This window comes from Enhydra lutris, unplaced genomic scaffold, assembly GCF_002288905.1.
Source record: "Enhydra lutris kenyoni isolate GAN:26980312 unplaced genomic scaffold, ASM228890v2 scaffoldscaffold50, whole genome shotgun sequence".
Taxonomy (NCBI): domain Eukaryota; kingdom Metazoa; phylum Chordata; class Mammalia; order Carnivora; family Mustelidae; genus Enhydra; species Enhydra lutris.
The window spans coordinates 11,803,516-11,824,165 of NW_019154134.1; the positions used below are offsets into that span (position 1 = coordinate 11,803,516).

The 20,650-nt window shown below is 39.7% G+C and overlaps 1 protein-coding gene across 1 annotated transcript in view; it reads left to right on the forward strand.

The window, feature by feature from the left end:
• Positions 1 to 2: 2 nt before the first annotated feature.
• The window catches only part of LOC111156906 (zinc finger SWIM-type containing 6), a gene marked incomplete at its 5' end in the record, with an annotated part of 192,982 nt that continues 172,334 nt past the window's right edge, over positions 3 to 20,650 (forward strand). The window contains one exon of the mRNA XM_022518037.1: positions 3 to 210. Within this exon, the coding sequence (XP_022373745.1) occupies positions 3 to 210 (208 nt within the window). The remainder of the gene's footprint in view (positions 211 to 20,650) is intronic.

The following is a 20,650-nucleotide window of genomic DNA, read 5'->3' on the forward strand; positions in this document are numbered from 1 at the left end:
GCGCGGGCGGCGGCGGCGGCTCCTCGTCCTCGCCGGCCGCCACCTCGGCCGCCGCCGCCGCTGCAGCCGCCGCCGCCGCCGCCGCCGGGGCCGGAGCCCCGTCGGTGGGGGCTGCCGGGGCGGCAGACGGCGGCGACGAGACACGGCTGCCCTTCCGCCGGGGCATCGCGCTGCTGGAGAGCGGCTGCGTCGACAACGTCCTGCAAGTCGGTGAGTCACGGGGCAGCCGCGGAGCCGTCTGTCTGTCCGTCCGTCCGTCAGTTCCTCGGGGAGGGGCGCCCGACCCCTCTCCTCCCGGCAGCCCCTCAGCCGGGCGCGCGTCCACACCTCCGCCCGGTGCCCTTACCGGCCGGGACCGTCCTCCCGAGCGGAGCGCCCATTTCCTCCTCGCCCCTCCCCGCCTCTGTCTCCCCGGACGGGCCAGCGCGAGTGGGAAATGAATCAGCAGGACTCGCCCCGCGGCGGGGTTGGCGGGGTGGGTTGTCGGATGCCCCCGGCCCGCTCCATACCCCGCCTTCCTCCCGGGGAGCACGTCCTGGAGGGCTGCTCGTCCTTTTTGGGGGGTGGTTGTGGACAAAGGCGCAGGCGGACGGCCGGGCTCCGGCGGAGGGTGTGTGTGGCGGGGCCGTGCGGGGCGGGGGAGGGGGCGCGGGCCGCACAGACAATGCCGGCCGGAGGCGAGCCGGCGGCCGGGCCGCACTCTGCTCTCTCCCTGCCCTCTTCCCTTGTCTGCCGCTCGCTCCTCTTTCTTTCTCCTCTCTCCCCCTCCCCGTTCCCTCTATTGGAGGGGTGGGGACTACATTTTAATGCCACTCGGCTGCCGCTCTTCTCGGGGCTCCGACGGGCTGGCGGCCGCGGCGCTCTCCGGGGTCGTTGCGGCGTCTGGTCTGGCCCGGGGGAGCTCCGCCGGCGGCCCCGGGATTTAAATGTCTGTTTATTCCCCGCGCCTCCCCTGTCTAGGAGCAGCGCGGGAGGGAGGGGGCGGCGGGCCGGACCCCCTCTCAGAGATCTCTCTCTCCCGCCGAGGGCGTCCCCGCGTCGACAGGCGCGAGCCTGGGAAGGAGCGGCTGGCGCTTCCCTTTCCTGCCGGGCCCGGCGGTGCCCGGGGGGGAGCCTGCCGCCGGAGTTTGGTTAGCGCTGGGTGGCGGGTGGCGGTGCGCGGGGCGAGCTGCGGGGAGCAGTTACGGGCTTTGCGCTCGCAGCCGGCGGCGGCGGGAGCGCGAGGCGGAGGGGCTCCGCAGCCGCGCAGTGTCCCTCCAGGCGCGGCCGCCTGGCAGCCGGGCGCGACCCCGCACTTTGTTCTCATTTTCAGGTTTATTTGTGCCCCTTTCAGTTTTCTGTCATCCTCCGAAAGGGAGGACCCAAACAAAAGAGTCTCTATTTCTTTTCAGAGCTTGTAAAGTAGAAGATGTTTGACAAAGGCGAGAGAAGGACTTGTGATTTAAAGCTGCACAGCCCTCCTTTCTCTGACAGACCATGAGAGTTTTCTCAAATACCGAGTTTAAAAGCTTTCCCTGTCGTCGCTCCCTACCCCCAGTGTTTTTTTTTCTGGCCAGCTATCTTTTTCAACCGTAGGATGGGGATGTTTGGGCTGGACTGAAAAGAACAATGCTATTATGAAACTCCCTTCTTTCCGTATTTTTCTCTTGATTGTAAACGACATATTTTCTCTCCCCCCTTCCGTATTGCTCTCTACTTTAAATAGTATTGCGGTGAGCATGGTACCTAACGAATGAGGAGACGGTTGGAAGCATCCCTGTTTCTGATTTTTCTTTTCTTTGCGTAGTCCGTTCTTTTTATCCTTCTCTTTGGGAGTCTAGTGGGGGTCTGGTTAGGGGCCCCAAAAGAGAATGAAGATTTCTTTAATCCTCTGTGGTTAATTTGAATTCTAAATCAATCTGCAAACGTGATTTTCTGTATGGTCACTTATTTCCAAAGGCGGCCCCCAGTGTTGTCTTTTCTAGGTTCTGTACCTTTTTCTTATTTCTAGAGGGGTTTTAACTTTTGAGGCTCTCCATTCTTAAAAAAAACGAAACAAAACAAAACTAATTAGCATTCTTTAAAGTTATACCTCTTTCCCCAACCCTCACGTCCCCCTTGTTTCCTGCTGGGTTGAAATGGATTGAAGTACATCCATGGTTTCTCAGTATAACCAGACTAGAGTTTGGGAATTTTTATGGCTTGGCTGGCAATGTTGAATTTTTTTTTTCCCCCTTCTGTGCTTGACTCTGCTTGCAAGCAATGAGGAATGACAGGAGAGCACATAGGGAGGGTTTCTTGGCTGATTACATTTAAGCCAGGAATTCACTGTGAAAATAAAGCCAAGGGGCGATAAATAAAAGATGCAATCTTCTCTAGGAGACAGACACACAGCGTGGGCTTTGCCTGCTTTCATCAGTGAAGAGGCCTGGGTGAGTTGTAAAAGAAAATAGTAACTTTTTGAATAGTCCCCAAAGGGGACTAAGGCCACTGAATGGAGTTGGCAGTGGTTGATGTGAAGCAGTGTGATGTTCTTGCATAGTTGGAATTGACCACCCTTTTGGAAACACTTACATACGTGCTAAACAAGTGCTGTACAAATTGTGGAAAATATTCTTTTTTCCCCTCTGAGTTTTGCCAGTTTCCTTAACTTCCAAGTTGTATTACTTGTTGTGCCAGTCAGCTTACTAGATGGAAGGCTGTTAAATGCTTGGCAGCTGGCACTGTGAGATAGAAAACTTTACGACCAGGATTTTTGTTCTGGAAGGGGAATGGAGAGAATGACTAGATTAACCATCTAATTTAGCTTTGGTTGGTGGGTTGAATTGGTATGTTAATGCAAGAGGCTTATTTTATAATTTTGCGAGCTGTGGTAGAGGTTGTTTGAGCTTCAGAACCTGAAATGGGAAAGAACATGATACCATGATAGGACCATAAGCAGTGTTTTGGTATTGCAAAATTGCAAGTTTGTTTGTAGGCGAAGTATTTACTGACTTTTGTAGAGGTGACTGAATTATAGATGGAAGAGGTACAATCTAATTTTTGGACTTCATTTTATATCCACACTTAGAGATTATTTAAGGATCAAGGGTCAGAGAATTGGGACTTCCCAGAAATTAAACATACTTGTTATTTTTCAACTCCTATTTTAAGAAGAAATTTAAAAGAAAAAAATTAAGGCTTTGGTGTAGTAGTTGTAAAAGGTATTTAATTGGTGCAGAGCTGTCCATCAGTTGATTATAGGAAGTTTTAGAGAAAGTATGCTTGGCTTATTTTTATTAAATAATGATACATTAAAAGGGAGCCATTGCCAAGGGTGCTTGTATGTTAGTATTATTGACATCATTGAAGTAATAATTTTAGAAGTCATGTAAAAAATTTCCCCCCAAATATTGCCTGGCAAAGAGGTTTCCTAATATGATCTGGAACTCAAATTATAAAGACAATTCAAATTAAAAGACAGATAATTTTAATTAGATAAAAAAACAACATTGCTGTAGGACTGAAAATATGATAAGCAGCTAACTGGGGCAAATATGTGCAGCATGTTGCAGGCTAATAGAACTATGAAAAATTAGTTTAAAAAATAAAAAAGAGAAAGATGAGTAAGTTAAAAAATGAGCAATGGTTTTAACAAAGAAATGCAAATGATTAATAAATTTGTCTTCACTCTTACATAAGGAGACACAAATAAAGGTGACTTGCCATGTTCATCTGCTACAATGGTGAAGACAAAAAAGATGGGTACATAGTACCCAGAATTGGGTGAGGAGGTGGGAGAAGATGCTGCCTCCCCATCTGCTTGGCTCAGTCTTTTTTGTGTCATTTCTAGAAATTTATCTTACAGACATATTGATACTAGTGCACAGATCTGTACAGCGAGCAGTGCTCGTTGCAGTATGATTTGTAATACTGAAAAGCTGGAGTCAATGGAAATTTCCATCAGAAGGGCAGTGGTTAAGAAGTACTCTGTGGAATTCTATGCAACCATGAAAAATAGTGAAGGAGAGAAATATATATACTGAGGAAAAAAAGACCAGAACATTCATTTAAAAACAAGTCATACGTTCATATAGTAGGCTGTAATTTCTGTTTGAAACAAAAAAGACAGACCTTACTTACAGATATATAAAAATGTCCCAAAGGTTATACGAGCAACCATTGAACAGTGGCTAGCTATCTTTGGGGAAGGGCGGTCAAGTGGATAGGCAAAGTTTTGAGGGTAATTTTACTTTACTTTTCTTTTTTTTTTTTAAGATTATTTATTTATTTATTTGACAGACAGAGATCACAAGTAGGCAGAGAGGCAGTCAGAGAGAGAGAGAGAGAGGGAAGCAGGCTCTCTGCTGAGCAGAGAGCCCGACGCGGGGCTCGATCCCAGGACCCTGGGATCATGACCTGAGCCGAAGGCAGAGGCTTTAACCCACTGAGCCACCCAGGCGCCCCTAATTTTACTTTTCATTTTACGACTGTATTATGGTCAGATTTTTCTTCAGAGTAGAAAAAGAAGCATGTATTTTGGTAATGCATGTGTTTTTCTGTTTATCCTTGTGTTTTTTAGTTTATATTTTTTGTTTTGGGGCACATGTGTTCGGTTTCTGAAGATTGGTGTATGTTCAGTTTTGTTTCAAGACAGACAAGTTTCCTTATTGGTGACTAAGCATTTTAAAAGCAAGAAGTGTTCAAACAAAACTGGGATCTTGTCTTTAGTATGGGCAGGAAGGGGATAATTTTTAAAAGGAGTTGCTTTTTTTTGTTTGTTTTGTTTTGCTGGTAACTTTTGGGGGGAGAATAGAATATTGTCCACATTTCTGTTAATACTTTGGTAAAAACATTGTTGTGGTCTTTTCAAATTCGTAACCTAAAATTTTTTGTTTTAGGGGGTGGCCAGGCAGTAAAGGGCAATCTTTTTTAGGATTAGGTTGGATAAAATTTTTAATCACTTTATTTATTTAAGGCTAAATTGTTGGTATTTTTTTGAGGGTTTTGGTTTTCTTTAGAGACCAGAAATTGTTATATAAAGATGTGATTCCAGATGCACTTTCAGAACTGGGTGTTTTGTTTATTGGTGATAGTAATTTCAGTGAAAGCATTTTCTAGAGTAAAATGATAATATGGAATGGTTTAAAAATCAGGTCCTGTATGTTTTCTGCCTTTTGATTAATGAAGAAGTACCCAAAAGAAAAAATTTTGTAACTATAGTTGCATACGTATTTTTTTTTATTCTGTGCTTGTTGAAATGTTTGATTTGCTTACAATTGTTGATTTTTTTTTAAAGTGCGTACTTCAAATATGCTTAGCATTGTTCTGAGGAAAGTTAAAATTTCAATTTTAGGTGAGAAAATCTTGGAATTTGTTTTAATACTTAGTTCTCTGATGGCTAGTATTGGTCTAGTGGGGACATCTAAAGTGTTCAGGAAACAAAGCTTTTTGTAGCGGATAGATTTCAGTAATACTGGAAGGTGAATTGCAGATTTGAATTAAGGAAACATCTTTACTTTTGCTTCAGTCTTCAGTTTCTTGCCGAGTTGTATTCTGAGTATACCTTTGGGTTGACGAGGAAAAGGCCATCCCCCTTATTTTATTTAAACTGTATGCTGAATTTCATCCTTTTTGCAAAGATTTTGATGCCTTTTCTTTTAGAAAGATCAGAATGCCTGTGGAACACATCCTTTCATAGAAGAATTATTGCAATTAATTGAACAGCTCAAGTCATTATTGTCTTAAGTATGTCTTGGCCAATTTTTAAGATGTTTATCCTGGGCCTCTTTTCTTTTCACAATGGGTAATCAATTGCCATCAATTCTAACTCTAAATGTTTCATTTGGAAAGACAGAGACCAGCATATCTTTTCTGGTCACACTCATATTAAAGGCTTAGTTAATAGTGTTTGATTTCAGCTGGTAACATGTTCAGTGAACAGGATGGCAGGGGAGGAATACTGATGTCTTTTAAGAAAGCTGCACCTTTTAAAAAACTGCATGATTGGATCTGTAGTAATACCACATGTTTACATGCTCTGTATTTTTGTGTTAGAAAACCAATTTTTCTTCAATAATTCAAAATGAATTTGGTACCTTTAAGAAGCTTAGTTGTGTATAGATAAGATAAAGCAAACTCTTGTGGTGTTAGAAATTTTCGTAGGGGCAGTCATTAAACTTGAACTACTGTTGACCTCCAAGTATTATATTTAAGAGGACAAATATCCTAAAAAGAAAGATGATTATAGGTAAGTTATAAACATCTTAGAAACAACACAGATTATAGGCACCAATTTTTAAGTGATCATAAACTACATGGAACCCTTAGTTATCTTTCAAACTACTGTGATATAATTTCAAGAACAGTGCTTTCTCACAATAAAAAAGCCTAATTTAATTTTCTTGGTTTATTAATTTTTTGACATATGTAAATGTTTGGGGATTACTGTAAATTAGAAAACAAACTGTTTCCTTCTTGAAATGGATGGAAAGACTCTCAGTCTTCTTTTGAGAAATCATAACCACATGGTAATTTGGCGAAAAACACTAGATAGTCTTGCTCCATGGAAATAGACTCTAGTTTCTCAGTCCTGGCCGGACTGAGAATAAAGTATGTTGGTTAGATTCATTCGAAAAACCCAAGTATCTTTCCAGTTTTTGCCTTGGGTGCACTGTGTTTTGCTAAGAATATGCTCTGTACCTGATTTTCAGCTCTTTAAAAATAGGATGCTTTCTTTATTTTTCTCATTTAGAAAAGGTAGGTAAAGCAAGCTTTGGAAAGAATGTAGTACAAAATCTGGTTTTCATTTGAAACTTAAAGATTGATTTTCAGGGGCACCTGGGTGGCTCAGTGGGTTAAAGCCTCTGCCTTTGGCTCAGGTCATGATCCCAGGGTCCTGGGATGGAGCCCCGCATCAGGCTCTCTGCTCAACAGGGAGCCTGCTTCCTCCCCTTCTCTCTCTGCCTGTCTCTCTGCCTACTTGTGATCTCTGTCAAATAAATACATAAAAATCTTTAAATAAAAAAGATTGACTTTCAGTAAATAGTAAGTGAATGCTGTTGCTAAGGATATGCTAAGTGTTTTATATTTGCGAGATACCTAAATGATAATTAGTTTGGTGTCAGTTAAAATGTATTGTATATATCTACATGCATTTATGTATTTGTAACTTATTTGATGTTCAGAAGTGAGCACAAAAGAAGATGAACACAGGTGTCATTTGAGTATCATTACCCAAAGCATATTCTAGTGACCCTTATATACAAATGCATTGTGCTCTTTCTTTTTAAAATATGCTAACAGATGAGAAGCTGTTTTTACAAAATGCTTTTGCATGATAGTCATTATCTACTTGTAGAGCTGAGGCCCAGACATGTTGAGTAATTTGTCCAGAGAGGGATAGTAAATTGCAAGGTTAAACCTTGAATTTCTGTTTTTCCACTATTCTTACTTTGCTGGGATTGTTTGGGAAGTTTTACAAAACTCCAGAGCTCAGGGCAAGCATATTCTTTTTTTTTTTTAAGAATTTTAAGGTTTTTAAAGGTTTTTTATTTTTAAGTAATCTTTATACCCAATGTAGGGCTCGAACCCATACCCCAAGATCAGTAGCCGTGCATGGTCCACTGACTGAGCTAGCCAGGCACCCCAGGACAGGCATATTCTTGAATGTAGGATGACTGGACTGTTGGAGAGATTATTTGGCTAACATTTTATTGAATGTTATAAAAGTATTTCTAGATAGCATTTTAGTATCTGTCCAAAATCTAATGGCTTCGGTTAAGCAATGCTTCTAGCATGCTAAATACATGCTAGTGTGAAATATTTGTAGACATTTGGAAATTGTAGAGGTTCTAAGATGAGATGAAAGTTTTGAAAAAGTTAGTTACAAGTGTTGACTTTATGAAACTGTATGACAGCCTTGTGAGCACATGTGACTGTACTCCAGCACCTGTGCCTACCTCTGTGTAGTAAGGAAGTTACTGGAAGTGTAAAATGGTCATGTATGTGGAACAACAGAAATTAATACCCAGTAACAAATTTGGTTGCTCCGAATTTAGTATATTTATGAAAACTTAACCAGTAGTGTCTACCTTTGACCTGTTTTTGTAAGTTCTTCAATATTTTGTCATCGTCCTGTACCCTTATGCCAGTAGGTGATATGTACATAACTGCTAGATGGAGAGGGTCTCTCCTATAATTGTGTGGTCTCAAAAGCTTCTGTAATCTCTCCAACTCTGAAAGACCTCTTGTATGATTGGGAGCTTTTCTTCACTGAACTGAGCATGATTCACAGTGAGCTTCCTTAATACTACTGCAGCAGTATCTACTAATAGTAATAGTAGTTAACACTTTAATAGCTTTAACCTTGTGTTAGTTACTGCTCCAAGCACTTTGTATTTCTTAACAGTCTGATGAGGTAGGTATTTTTATCATCTTCATTTTATAGATGAAGAAACCAAAGCATTGGAAAAAAAATGAAAGTGACTTTTGCCTTGTCACACAGGCTGGTACTTTAGCAAGCCAAACCCACCCCCGCTGGCTGGTACTCTTAGCCTCTACTTAATACTGCCCATGATGTGTCATCATTAATTACTCTAGAAGGTTCATCTTTAGGTTTATCGTCTTTCTACTTTCTAGAGTGATTGTCATAGTATCCAGAATTTTAAATTGTGATCACAGCTATGATTTTTAACATGTATTTTGAAATTTGACTCAAAACACTGCATTTCAAAAATTCCTTTTATGAATGAATTTCAGCTTTGGAAGATGGTTGTGGGAGTGGTTTTGATCATCTTCCATTGGGCATTTTTAACTTTTGAAAGAGGAGTAACTTTTAGGTTAGATCTAAATGTGATCTATATGAAGCAGAGGTAATCTCTCAAGGTGTATTTAAGAAATTATTTATCTCATTTTAAGGCCCTTTTTAAGTGTTATGATTAAAAATCATACTATTTCTTATTGCTGGTAAAAAGATTTAATATTCTTTGAGAAAGAGTTTATTGGAAAGACAGTTAATTTGAAGGATGCAGTAGGACCTGTCAGTACATTTAAACTCTTACTAACCAAATGAATTGATCAGATAAATTGGAAGCTCATTTAGTGAATTAATGTGCTTAAAATTCAGGCGACTCACTGCCTGATCCTGCCTTATTTAACAGTCTCTCTGTTTACTTAATGCATTTTTCATTGTTAATTGATGTCAGATCTCTAATGTTGGAAGATATTATACAGAAAATATGCATAGGAAGTTAGCATGTAGAGCGAGTCCACAGAAGCAAGATTTAAATTAAATTCTCTTAATTACATTAGTACAATTTCGAATGCTATATGTGCCACATTGTACCTGTTTAAAAAATTTGCTGACAGTGACCAGCATTTGTATGAATTAAATATTTTATGATTTCAGTGTAATGGGCCAAGCCTGGAGCCTTTTCTAGTGCTAGGTTGAGATTTCTTGGTGAAGGCCTGCGGAAGTTGAAGGCAGCACTGTATTTGGTTGTGCTCAACTTCTGCTTCTGGTACTGCTTTATCCTAACTCATTTCTACAGAGAAAATGGTCATGGCTTTTATAAATATTTGTCATAAAATCAACCCCCAAAACTCAAATACCAGAAATTTGTAATCTGATTGATATAGTGATGAGTGAGGACCCTTTTTTTTTTTTTAAACCAGTTTGCCTTGTTTATTTTTTTTATTTTTATTTATTATTTTTTAGCACTCTTTAAGCTTCTTTAGCACTTAGTATTTTGCACTCCTGGCACCATCTTTTAGGCCTCCCCTTCCCTGTCAGTCACCTGTGTGATGTTTTTCTTCTGCTTCCTGTAGACCATGGTACAGCTGAGGACTGAAATGACCAATGGCTGCTTTGTGATGATGGTAGAATCAAGTGAGACTTGGGGATGCAAGGTAGAAGAGCCTCTGAACCCAACTTTTTCAGCATTCCACAATCTGTCTTTCTTTCCTTGCCTCACTGCACTTCTTCTTTTTCTTCCTTTTTTCTTTTTTAAAGATTTTATTTATTTATCTGACAGAGAGAGATCACAAGTAGGCATAGAAACAGGCAGAGAGAGAGGGGGAAGTAGTCTCCCCACTGAGCAGAGCCCATGACCTGCGCCAAAGGCAGAGAGGCTTAACCTACTGAGCCACCCAGGCGCCCCTTTTCTTCCTTTTTTAAGTGTGGGGGAATGGAGCAAAGAGGGTGAGGATTAGGAGGGGGAGGGAGTGGTAGGAAAAAAAGGGAGGAAATCCTGAAGAGGTAGGAAATACCAGCCAAGAGCATATTCTGTTCCCTTTGCCTGCAGTTGTCTCCTCCCCTCCAGCCTCCCTTGATTTAGGGAAATAAAGCTGAGGTCACAAGGACCTATGTGTTCCAGCTGCTGCTTGGCTGCTATTTTTAGCCTGGCCCTGCATCAGACTGGCACCAGGCCATGATGGCACAGGGCCAGCACGTTGTGGGACTGCTGGCAAATGTCAGAAACCCAACTTTTCAGTTATCTGACTAAACTAATTTTCAGGCTTTAGGCATATTCTCCACCATGATACTTTATGATACTCTACTTACCTCTTCTTTTTTGAAATGGGATGTACTGTTTATTTTTAGAAAGTATTGATTTTTGATATTGGTCTTCATACTACTCATAACTGTGTTAGATGGGAGAAAGATTTAAGAGTTGCCATATCAGGTCACACTTAATATCCTGCTCAGTAATTTTGGTTTTGTGGTGGCACCAAGAAGTGTGAAATTTGTCGGACTTACTAATATGCCTTGGGCATCTTTTAAAATTGCCGTTGCTGTTAAAGTTGTAGAGTCTGAATTGGCTTATATAATTAAAGGTGTTGTCAGACATTTTTAAAAAACACTTGTGTGGTTTTTTTCTACAGTTGTCAGTGTTCCCTTTGCTAACAGTTGTGTGTAGTTAGGTTTGGTTAATGCTGTAGGAATATGTTCCCTATGCCCCAAAAGCTTATTATTTATTCTTGTAGGGAGCAGCTAGGTATTTGGAATTTCAGTATCTGGGTCTAGATTATGCATAGTCTACAGCCAGTATTATGTGGACTTTACTTGCAAACTGAGTTTTAAACTTTTGACTGCACGTGTGAATTTCAGTACTTACTTGATTTCTTGATTCATTCAAAATGAAAAGTACATTGTATTTGTTCTTGAATATTTTTTGAAAAAAGTAAAAAGAATGTTGGAGTGTGAATCTGTATCTTTGAAGGGACTTCGGTAAGAACATTGTGTATATTCTTTCCACAGTGGTACATAAACAAGCTGAGTTATATTAGGGATGATTTTCATTGGACCATGGACTACACTGAACATGAATAGAACCAGGGATGATGGTTTTTATTCACTTATTCAATGAGTAGTGGTGTAATATACTTAGATTCCTTGAATGGCAGGATAACATTTAGTTAGTGCATTGATCTGATGTCCTTAAGGTAGCGCAGAATAATTGGCCAAAATAACTAGAAATAGAATCAAATTGATTTTTTTTCTTCATTTTGTCTTGAAGGTAGCTATTGGATGAATTCTGCTGAATTCACTTGTGGAATAAGAAAGTTTAGGCGAGGGATTTAGTGAGAGGTGAATTTCTGGCCTAATAGCTTAGAGAAGGCAGATGTTTTAGAGTTTATTTACATTTTTACATCTTAAGACAAGGTGTTTACATTGTGGGTAAGAGCAAATTGGGCAGCTTGCTTTTGCTGAGCTGAGAATATTTTATGTTTTTTTACTTAGGGTGAAGATAAAAATTTCATTAGGGAATATAATTAAAATGTCTTGGGTATAGATTATCAAGTACATTGAGCTCTAACACAGTGTAGTAATTGTGCCATTTGGTATTTTTCTGGAGTTTGTGGTTATAGTAGTTATTCCAAAGGTGTCTGAAAAAAGATCCATTGATCTGTCTGTATATGTTTCTTCTAGATGGTTGTTGATCTGTATAGATAGACACATTATCTATCCATATAATTTAATATGATGCGTAGAACATTGTAATCTACTGGATGGTAGTAGGTAAGTGACTATAGTATGGACCCTTAATGTAATTTAGATTTTATTTAGGTGAGTCACGTAAATGATGTCAGTACCAGATCAGCTTGATTAAAACCAAAGCCCAGAAAGTAGTTTGACTGGTGCTGTTTAAAGTCCTTTTAAGCAAAGGGCTCAAATGACGTTCCTTATTGGAACTTGCTTGAGCAGTTTCCATGCTGTTTTCATGGATCTCTCTTAGTAACTTATTAAAAAAGCATTTTGTCTAAGCTGTTTCATAAATAGCAGGAAATTCTAAAGTACTAGATAATGCATTTTTGCTTTTAATAAGGATGATTGCAGTGGGGAAAAAAGTTTTCAGAAGACTATTCATTTTAACAATTTATACAAAATACTTTTATTTTAAAATGGACAGATTTTAAAAAATTGTTTTAATAGTAATTTGTTTCATTTATGATTTTTTCATGCTCATTTTTAATAATTTACTTTCATAGTTTATAAGTTCCTGTGTGTTGGAAAAAAATTGGTGATACAGGAGTGAGTGATTATGAGTTTATTCAAAATTCAGTGTATATATGAAATCTGAATTTGTCTTAGTAGCCCATAGCTTAGGAGTGGCTTATTTTTGATTTTGGTAAATCCTGAGACTTCTGAGTTCTTGTGCTCTTCTATGAAATCGGTGCTCTTCTGAAAACCACATGAGGATATGGTTTGTATTTTTCAACTGTGTGTGTGTATGTGTGTGTGTTGGGGTCTTAGGAAGGAATGATGATTGTGGTGGGCTAAACTCAGAAAAGCACAAAAAATTCATGTAGCCATGTTCAGATATACAATGTTTATTTCAAGAACTTACATTTATTTGGGTTGAATATTTAATGTTATACAAAACTTATTTTTTACCTAACCTTCTCCCTCCCCCAGTTCTTCCTCTTAAAAATAGTAATAATTCAGAAGGTAATTTGTGAAAGTTCAGTGTATAATGGCAGTCTACATTATGATAGTTTTAGGATGTATTGGCTATTGGATCTTTGAAAGGCTAGTTTTTTTTTTTTTTTTTTTTTAAGATTTATTTTTTATTTATTTGACAGAGAGAGAGCTCACAAGTAGGCAGAGAGGCAGGCAGAGAGAGAGAGAGGCAGAAGCAGGCTCCCTGCGGAGCAGAAAGCCCGATGTGGGGCTCAATCCCAGGACCCTGAGATCATGACCTGAGCCGAAGGCAGAGGCTTAACCCACTGAGCCACCCAGGCGCCCCTGAAAGGCTAGTTTTAAAAGTTTATTTCCTTGAGGGGTGCCTGGGTGGGTCAGTTTGTTAAACCTCTACCTTGGGTTCAGGTCGTGATCCCAGCGTCTTGGGATCCAGCCCTGCATCCATTCCCTGCTCAGTGGGGAGACTGCTTCTCCCTCTCCTGGTCCCTCTGTGTGCACTCTCTGTCTTATAAATAAATAAAATCTTTAAAAAAAAATTAACTTCCTTGAGTTGTTCTGTCCCTCTTTGATCCTTTGCAGTTGTGGATCAACTAGTTTTCTCTTTTTTTGGGTTCGCTTTTTTTTTTTTTTTTTAAAGATTTTATTTATTTGTCAGAGAGAGAGGGAGAGAGCGCGAGCACAGGCAGACAGAATGGCAGGCAGAGGCAGAGGGAGAAGCAGGCTCCCCGCCAAGCAAGGAGCCCGATGTGGGACTCGATCCCAGGACGCTGGGATCATGACCTGAGCCGAAGGCAGCTGCTTAACCAACTGAGCCACCCAGGCGTCCCGGGTTCGCTTTTTTAATCATTTAGGATTGAGCTTTGATTCTGACTCTTTCAAGAAGCCTTTTTTAATAAATCTAGAAAATTCTATGTTTGACTCTTTTAAGAAGCCTTACTTAAGAAATCTAGAACTGTCATACTGTTTAAAAAAAAAAAAAAGATACAGTAAACTGGGTATGTTTAAATAATATGGTTTTCTTCTAGTGAAATTAGGTTGACCTTCTGAAATTCTACAAGGGGTTGTTGTGGGGACTGACACCGGCCTATCTGATTCGTCACCTTTTCCAAACTTGAGAAGAAAATTGTGGAAGTCATCCTTAATGAAATATTGGAGGAGAAAGAGAGGTGATTTCTTATGAGAAATCAGAAAATCACATACTTTGTAGCATTGCAGATATCTAAGCCTCTTTAATAGAGGGAGCAATGGTTGACTATCAGATGACTGAAAATGTGAAGTGCTAACAAACAAATGTAAAAATATTCCTCCATACACAGTTACAGAGTCATTTTGAGTTGCCCATTGTTTATTTTTAGTCTTGTTCTTCGGGATGAAAATCTGAGAGTATTTAAAGACTAAGTCCCTTTTTGGTGTGAAAGATGTATCTGCTAGTTTGAAAAAAAAGGTACTAGCAAATTTTAAATTTGGGAGAGCCAACTATTAATAGTGCCCATGCAGTGTATATGTAGTAGAGGTGGAAATGTTACTTGAATGAATAAGCTTAGATTACATGCCAGTCTTTCTAGGCGCCTGTATGAAATTCTTTTAGTTGAAAAAAAAAAAAAATAAAAAGCTCCAAGTTGCAATTTCTACTTGAATAGTAATACTTTGAATAGGAATATGACCACAAGATAGGTAGATTAGTATTTAGGACTTGGTCTACTACCATCAGTTTATTTCTGCAGAAACAAATAACCTTATAAAGTTTCTTTTTCTTATTTGAGGGGACTTTTTCTGTAAGCTTGCTGACTTGTTAATAGCATTGGCCAAAAAGCTGTTCTAAAAGCCGTTTATTTATTTGATGATTCCAACCCCAAACAGAAAATAAATTGGGCATTCCTGTGTAGAACAGTACTTTTGAGTTATCCAAGAAAATAACTTTCAATTATAAGTGCCTTTGAGGGATTAAGAGATTGTCTTTCCTTTTATTTGCTATTTCACTTTTTAAAGAAGCTGGCAAAAATAAATTTAGGGTGTTTTTTTAACTTTTTTTTCCAGATGACTTGCAAAACATGTATAACTTCAAAACATCCCACAAGATCTGACATCTTATGAAAAGACATTGGCTAGTTAATAGGAGTGGTTTATTAAACTGGTCTACAAAATGCTGATGACTTTCTCTTGAGGTAGAATTTGCTTCAGACTCTGTTTTGCCTAAAGTGGCCTAACTAAACAGTGTTTTGAACAATAACTTGATAGTAAAGGTGTACTCCCAATGCTTGATTCAGATGGGTTATCCAGATATTGGGTGACCTTGTGTTCCCATTTGTCCAGCCCATCTTAATTTATGCCTCATTTCTTGCCATAATTGTCAACAGTCCCTTCTTTCACTCTTGTTAAGTGTTCCAGTTTAGATTGTAAAGTATGTAGTTACTATACTCATATGTGTATCTTGTTTTTCACAAAGGGGGGGCGGCAATTAATAAATCATTTTTAAAAATAAACTCTGTTTGCACACACATGCTCCAGTCTATGTGTAGGGAGAGAGGGGAGAAAGGAACATTGTTTGAGGAGTTATTTGGGACTGAAGGGAAACTTTGTCCGATCTCTGGTCTTCATCAGCTGCTCCACTCCTATCTCTTTCAGATAGGAAATATATGATTTCTGTCTGGGTTCTTACTGACATCAAAAGGAAACAGTTAATAGATTCTCCAACTTTGTGGGTTTGATGGATTTCTCCCCTCTGCCACCTGCTCCCTGCCCTGCCCTCCCCATCCCACCCCCTATGTTTTTTTGGGGGGGGCAATTTAAAGATATATAAATTTTCCTATTCTTATTTGATGCTATAACATTTTAGTATGTTTCTATTAATGATACCATTCTCTTTGCACATTTTCTTACCTTAGATTGATGTTCACAGTTACTGCTCATTTTATGTACTGGCAGTTGGCCACTTCTCTGAGTATCTTATTTGCTAATCACATGACAGTGAGCTTGAGAGTACGTCTGACCCATCAGGAGACTAGAGTCCTTGTTGCTGGCTCTTGTCTTACTACCTGTGTACCCTTAGGCATCACTTACTGGCTCTGGGCTTCCTTGACTCCTTATAAAATGTGAATAATTATACCTCTGTCACCTCTATCAGGAGCTTGTTAAGAGACCCACATGGGAATGAATACATGAAAGTACTTGAATTCTAAATAATTACATAGGAGGAAAATACGTTGTTATGCAGTGTTCCCCTTTTACCTGATTTTCTCCATTATTTACCTAATTTCTCCAATTAATTTTCTCCATTATTTTCTTCTAGTTTTCTGTATTTCCCCAAAACCCTGCAATCATCATGTATTGATTTTCTAATCAGATAAGGGAAATATTGTTGCAAAAAATTGTTTCATTACCATTAAAACATTAAATTTTACCATCTAGGATAATCTCTTGATATTTTATTATAATAGTAAATGTTGCCTGATCTAGTGCAACTAAATATTATATATATTATTGAACAAAGTATGCCGTGACCTTGATGTTTTAATTCCTCCCTGTTTTTAACCCTAATGAGCAATGAATCTTGTCATTACTTGGAATTCTAGAATTATTCTTCTGAAAGTGGAAAGAGGCATGTATAATATCAATTCAATGATATTCATGAATAGAATGGACAGTTTATGGACTAGCCTGGTGACTTGGGGGTTTAGTAATATTCCATGAATATTTGCTTACCATGGGCAAGCAGAGAATGGAAGAAGTTACAAAGCACTCAGTTTTAGACACATTTCTGATATCTACCTTCCCTTCTTTTGGCAGCTTGAATCAATAAAGAGTTGATTAACCTTTTTCTTCTCATTTAAATTTTTATAAATAAAGTGTTGAGAAAAATAGTTTCAAGTGAAAATTTAAGAGCTTACTCTCATCTGACATTTTGGGTGGCTTTTTTCCCCTCAATTCTATTTTTAGGTGATCTTGTAGGTCTTGCCATTGAAAGCTGTGCTGATGTGACCTATCTACCCCACTCTCTTTCCTAGCTCTCTGGTGAAAGGCCTGTTAATGACCTTTCTGCACCTTTGGTATGTACCGCAGAGGTTTTTTATTTCATAGAATATGCTTTTTTTTTTTTTTTTAAAGATTTTTATTTATTTATTTGACAGAGAGAGATCACAAGTAGGCAGAGAGGCAGGCAGAGAGAGAGGAAGGGAAGCAGGCTCCCTGCTGAGCAGAGAGCCCGATGCTGGGCTTGATCCCAGGACCCCAGGATCATGACCTGAGCCGAAGGCAGAGGCTTAACCCACTGAGCCACCCAGGTGCCCCTAGAATATGTTTTTTTTCTGTGTATGTATACACATGTGTGAGAGTGGACTTCATGTATTTGTTAGAGTGTTATAATCAGCCTGTAAACTTTGGACTGGCACGTGTTAGCTCTGACACTCTGTATTGTGGCCAGAATGATGTTACCCATGCGCTCCTTGTGCAGAAACGTCAGTGGCCTCCCTTTGCTCAGAGGACTTGAAGTTGTTAGTGGGTGTGCACTGGCATGGTCTGGCCTGGATTCTCATCTGCCTCTTGCACATCTTTATCCCTTGCCCTTCAGTTGCCTCCCAAGCTGCCCTACTAGCTGCCTCTGCCCACATTTTTTTTTTTTTTTTTTTCTGGTTGGAATCCTCTTTCTGCCTGGTTAATGCATTAATTTTAAGTTGTTGTGGCTCAGAGAACTCTGGCAAAGACTTCTCTTCTTTGTAACGGTATGCATGGTCTTCCCCATTAGATAGTATATTTGTGTTTATACTGATGGGTGATGAATGTGTTTTTGTATCCGTAGCTCTTAGTACAATCCTTTACACATTGTTGACTCCCAAAAGTTTGTTGAATAAATGGATGAAGGAAGTAATGTTTTATTTGAAAAATATTTTTTCTGGGGTGCCTGGGTGGTTCAGTGGGTTAAGCCTCTGTCTTTGGCTCGGATCATGATCCTCAGGGTCCTGGGATCAAGCCCCGTATCAGGCTCTCTGCTTAGCAGGGAGCCTGCCCCTACCCCCAGCCGCCCCCTCTCTGCCTGCTTCTCTGCCTGCTTGTGATCCCTCTGTCAAATTAATAAAATCTTTAAAAAAAAAAAAAAGAAAAATATTTTCCTGCTCTCCAGGAAGAGGCACTGCTTGAACTGAGCTGTCCCGTCCACTTTTTTCCCCCACACCTGTGCGACAAAGAATGTGTCAGTTTGAAAAACAGCCCAGTCGTATGTTTGATGGTCACTTTGGGCCACTTCTACGTTCCCTGGATGTACATTTGCATGCCTGTCTGCTGTTAGAGGGACTTTCTTAGAAGAGTTAGAAGCTCCTGTATCAGGGTCACATGTATTGGTATGTGGGTTTATGACATGGACTGAGAAATTCAACTTGTCCTGTATTACTGCGAAAAACCAAACAGCCAAAGGTTTTGAGTGGATGATAGGGCATGCGGTTAGAGAGCAGGAGACTCTCTTGCTCATGTGTGAGTCTGTTCTTGTTTCCTCTTTTTCTCATTTTTCTTGACTGGGCAGCTGTATTGCATCTTGGTGAGCAGGGACAGAGCTCGTGTGCAGGGTCACTGTGGGCCACATAGCAGGTCTGCAAGCACCACTTTTTCCTGTTTATGACTCTGTATTCTTGCCTGTGCTTGAGCCTTTGCTTTTCAGTCTCTCTCTTTTTTTTTTTTTTTTTGGTCATGTTAACCTTTGGTTCTTCATGTTAGTTTAGTTTAAAAGTAGTAGGCTAGAATGATGCATGTAAAAAATACCAATCAAGTATCTACCACAAAAAGTTATTTCTATCCCATTAACGTGGTCTTGGACAAACTTGAATTCTTTCCAGTATCTTGTTTGGTGGTGGTGGGAGTCAACTCTAATTTGAAATTTCTATTCATTTACTGTTCTCTGTACTTGGAGCTTAAAAACATCTAGCATTTTTTAGTACCAGTTTCAGTGCTCTACGAGCATGATTCTAGCCCTCATGACAACTTTGGGAAGATTCTCTGTTCATTCTGTGGCTCAGGAAACTGGGGCATAAGATGGCTAGGTCACATGTCCTGGAGCACTCAGACAGTCTGTGCCAGATCCGACACTCAGGCCTCCTGCTTGTCAATTGGGATCTTGTTACTGTACCACCATCTTTTCTGTTGTTGAAGGCAGCTTGTCTTTCTTTACGTTCACGAAAGAAGCCATACAGAGACTTTGATCTGTGACCCCATTCAGAAGTCAGTTTCCTGATCGTTGAATGGTGGTCCATGATTTCAGGGATGTGTTACATTTTATTTTTTAGGTTTTGATAGTAGTAATGGATATATGACCCATGGTATCTTCTTGCTTCTTGGAGTTGATGCTAAGTTGAATATGACTTTTTTCTTTGCTAAACTTCTTAAAGAGTTTCATTCACAGCACTTGATGACATTAATAGTTTGGCTTGAAACAATGACAACTTTCTCTTTTAAATCGGTTCCTTGATTTTAGTGGGAGACTTGGGGGCATTGTATGGAGGAGATAACTTCAAAGAGGAGATAAGTTTAATTGAAGCTGTGTAAAGCTTCTGAGGTGCATGCACACTGTTACTGGAAGGCAGTTCTGGATGCTGGTGGGTTAGCAGCCCTGCTGATGGAGAGATTGAGTAGTTTGCTGAAGCACTGTGGACATTCTCTCCTTATTAATAAATTAAAGCCTAAAGTCCTGTCTAACTCTTAGAGCAAGCCTTAACATTTCCTTTCCCTCTTTTGTTTTGGGAAAACTCCTCTGTTCGCAGGGAAGGAAAGATTAGATGTGTCTTTCCAGGCAACACCAGGGACTTTTTCTTTTCCCTTCTGTATGTAACCGTAAGACTCTCTAAAGGGACGTTTGCTGTTAAATACACTAGCCTGAAATTTTAAGACCGACCTTCCTGTCTTTCTGTTCTGTCTTTCTTTCTATCTCTATCTCTCTCTCTCCCTCTCCCTCCCTCTGTCCCTTTCTTTCTTTTTTAAGACCTTTATTTTTCAGTTGGGAGTAGGCAGTGTAAAGGTACAACCTGACTGGCTAATGTAAGATAGTAAATAGGACACTATCCTTCCTCATAAAAAACCTGGATTGTTTGATTTGTCTTCTTGTGACCTCATTCCTGTTGCTACCATAACTTCTCCTCAAATTAGTGAACTCTCCTTATAGGTTCAACTTTCATCCCATAGCTGGGTCTTTCTGTAGCAGCTGCAGATTACTTTGTAGACTTGTCTCAAGTTAAAGGCTCATTAAGTCTGTGTAACTTGTCATAATTCTAGCACTTTTAACTTTTAAGGTATATGTTTTGATTATCTGATTTACAAAAGTACCATATAAAAATCCACCTATGCTGTATAATTGCTGAAATACTGAATAAGCTCTGTTTTTTATGACCAAGTTATGGGATGAGTAATTACTCTCCAGAGTAAATGGTTCAAAATGAAATAACTGTATGCCTAAGGTGTGATGTGACACCAGAGGTATTTAAGCCCCAAAGGTACATAATTATCTCACTCCTCTTGCACATACACATGAGTACATTTATGCTTTTGGGAAGAGTTTTATGTGCAAAAGAAAACTCACTTCCGGAAAGTGAAGGAGCAGTCCATTATTTTTGAGAGGCTCAAAGGTGGTTTGGTGTTAGAGGCACTATCTTAATCCTCCCCAACAAAATCATACCTCACTGGACTATAGAGTAAACCAGTGTCAAACTCTGGATTTCAAATAGTGAGAATAATGTAGAGATTTCCTCAGAACACCCTGTTTATAATTCACAGTTTGCTGCTGTATACTTA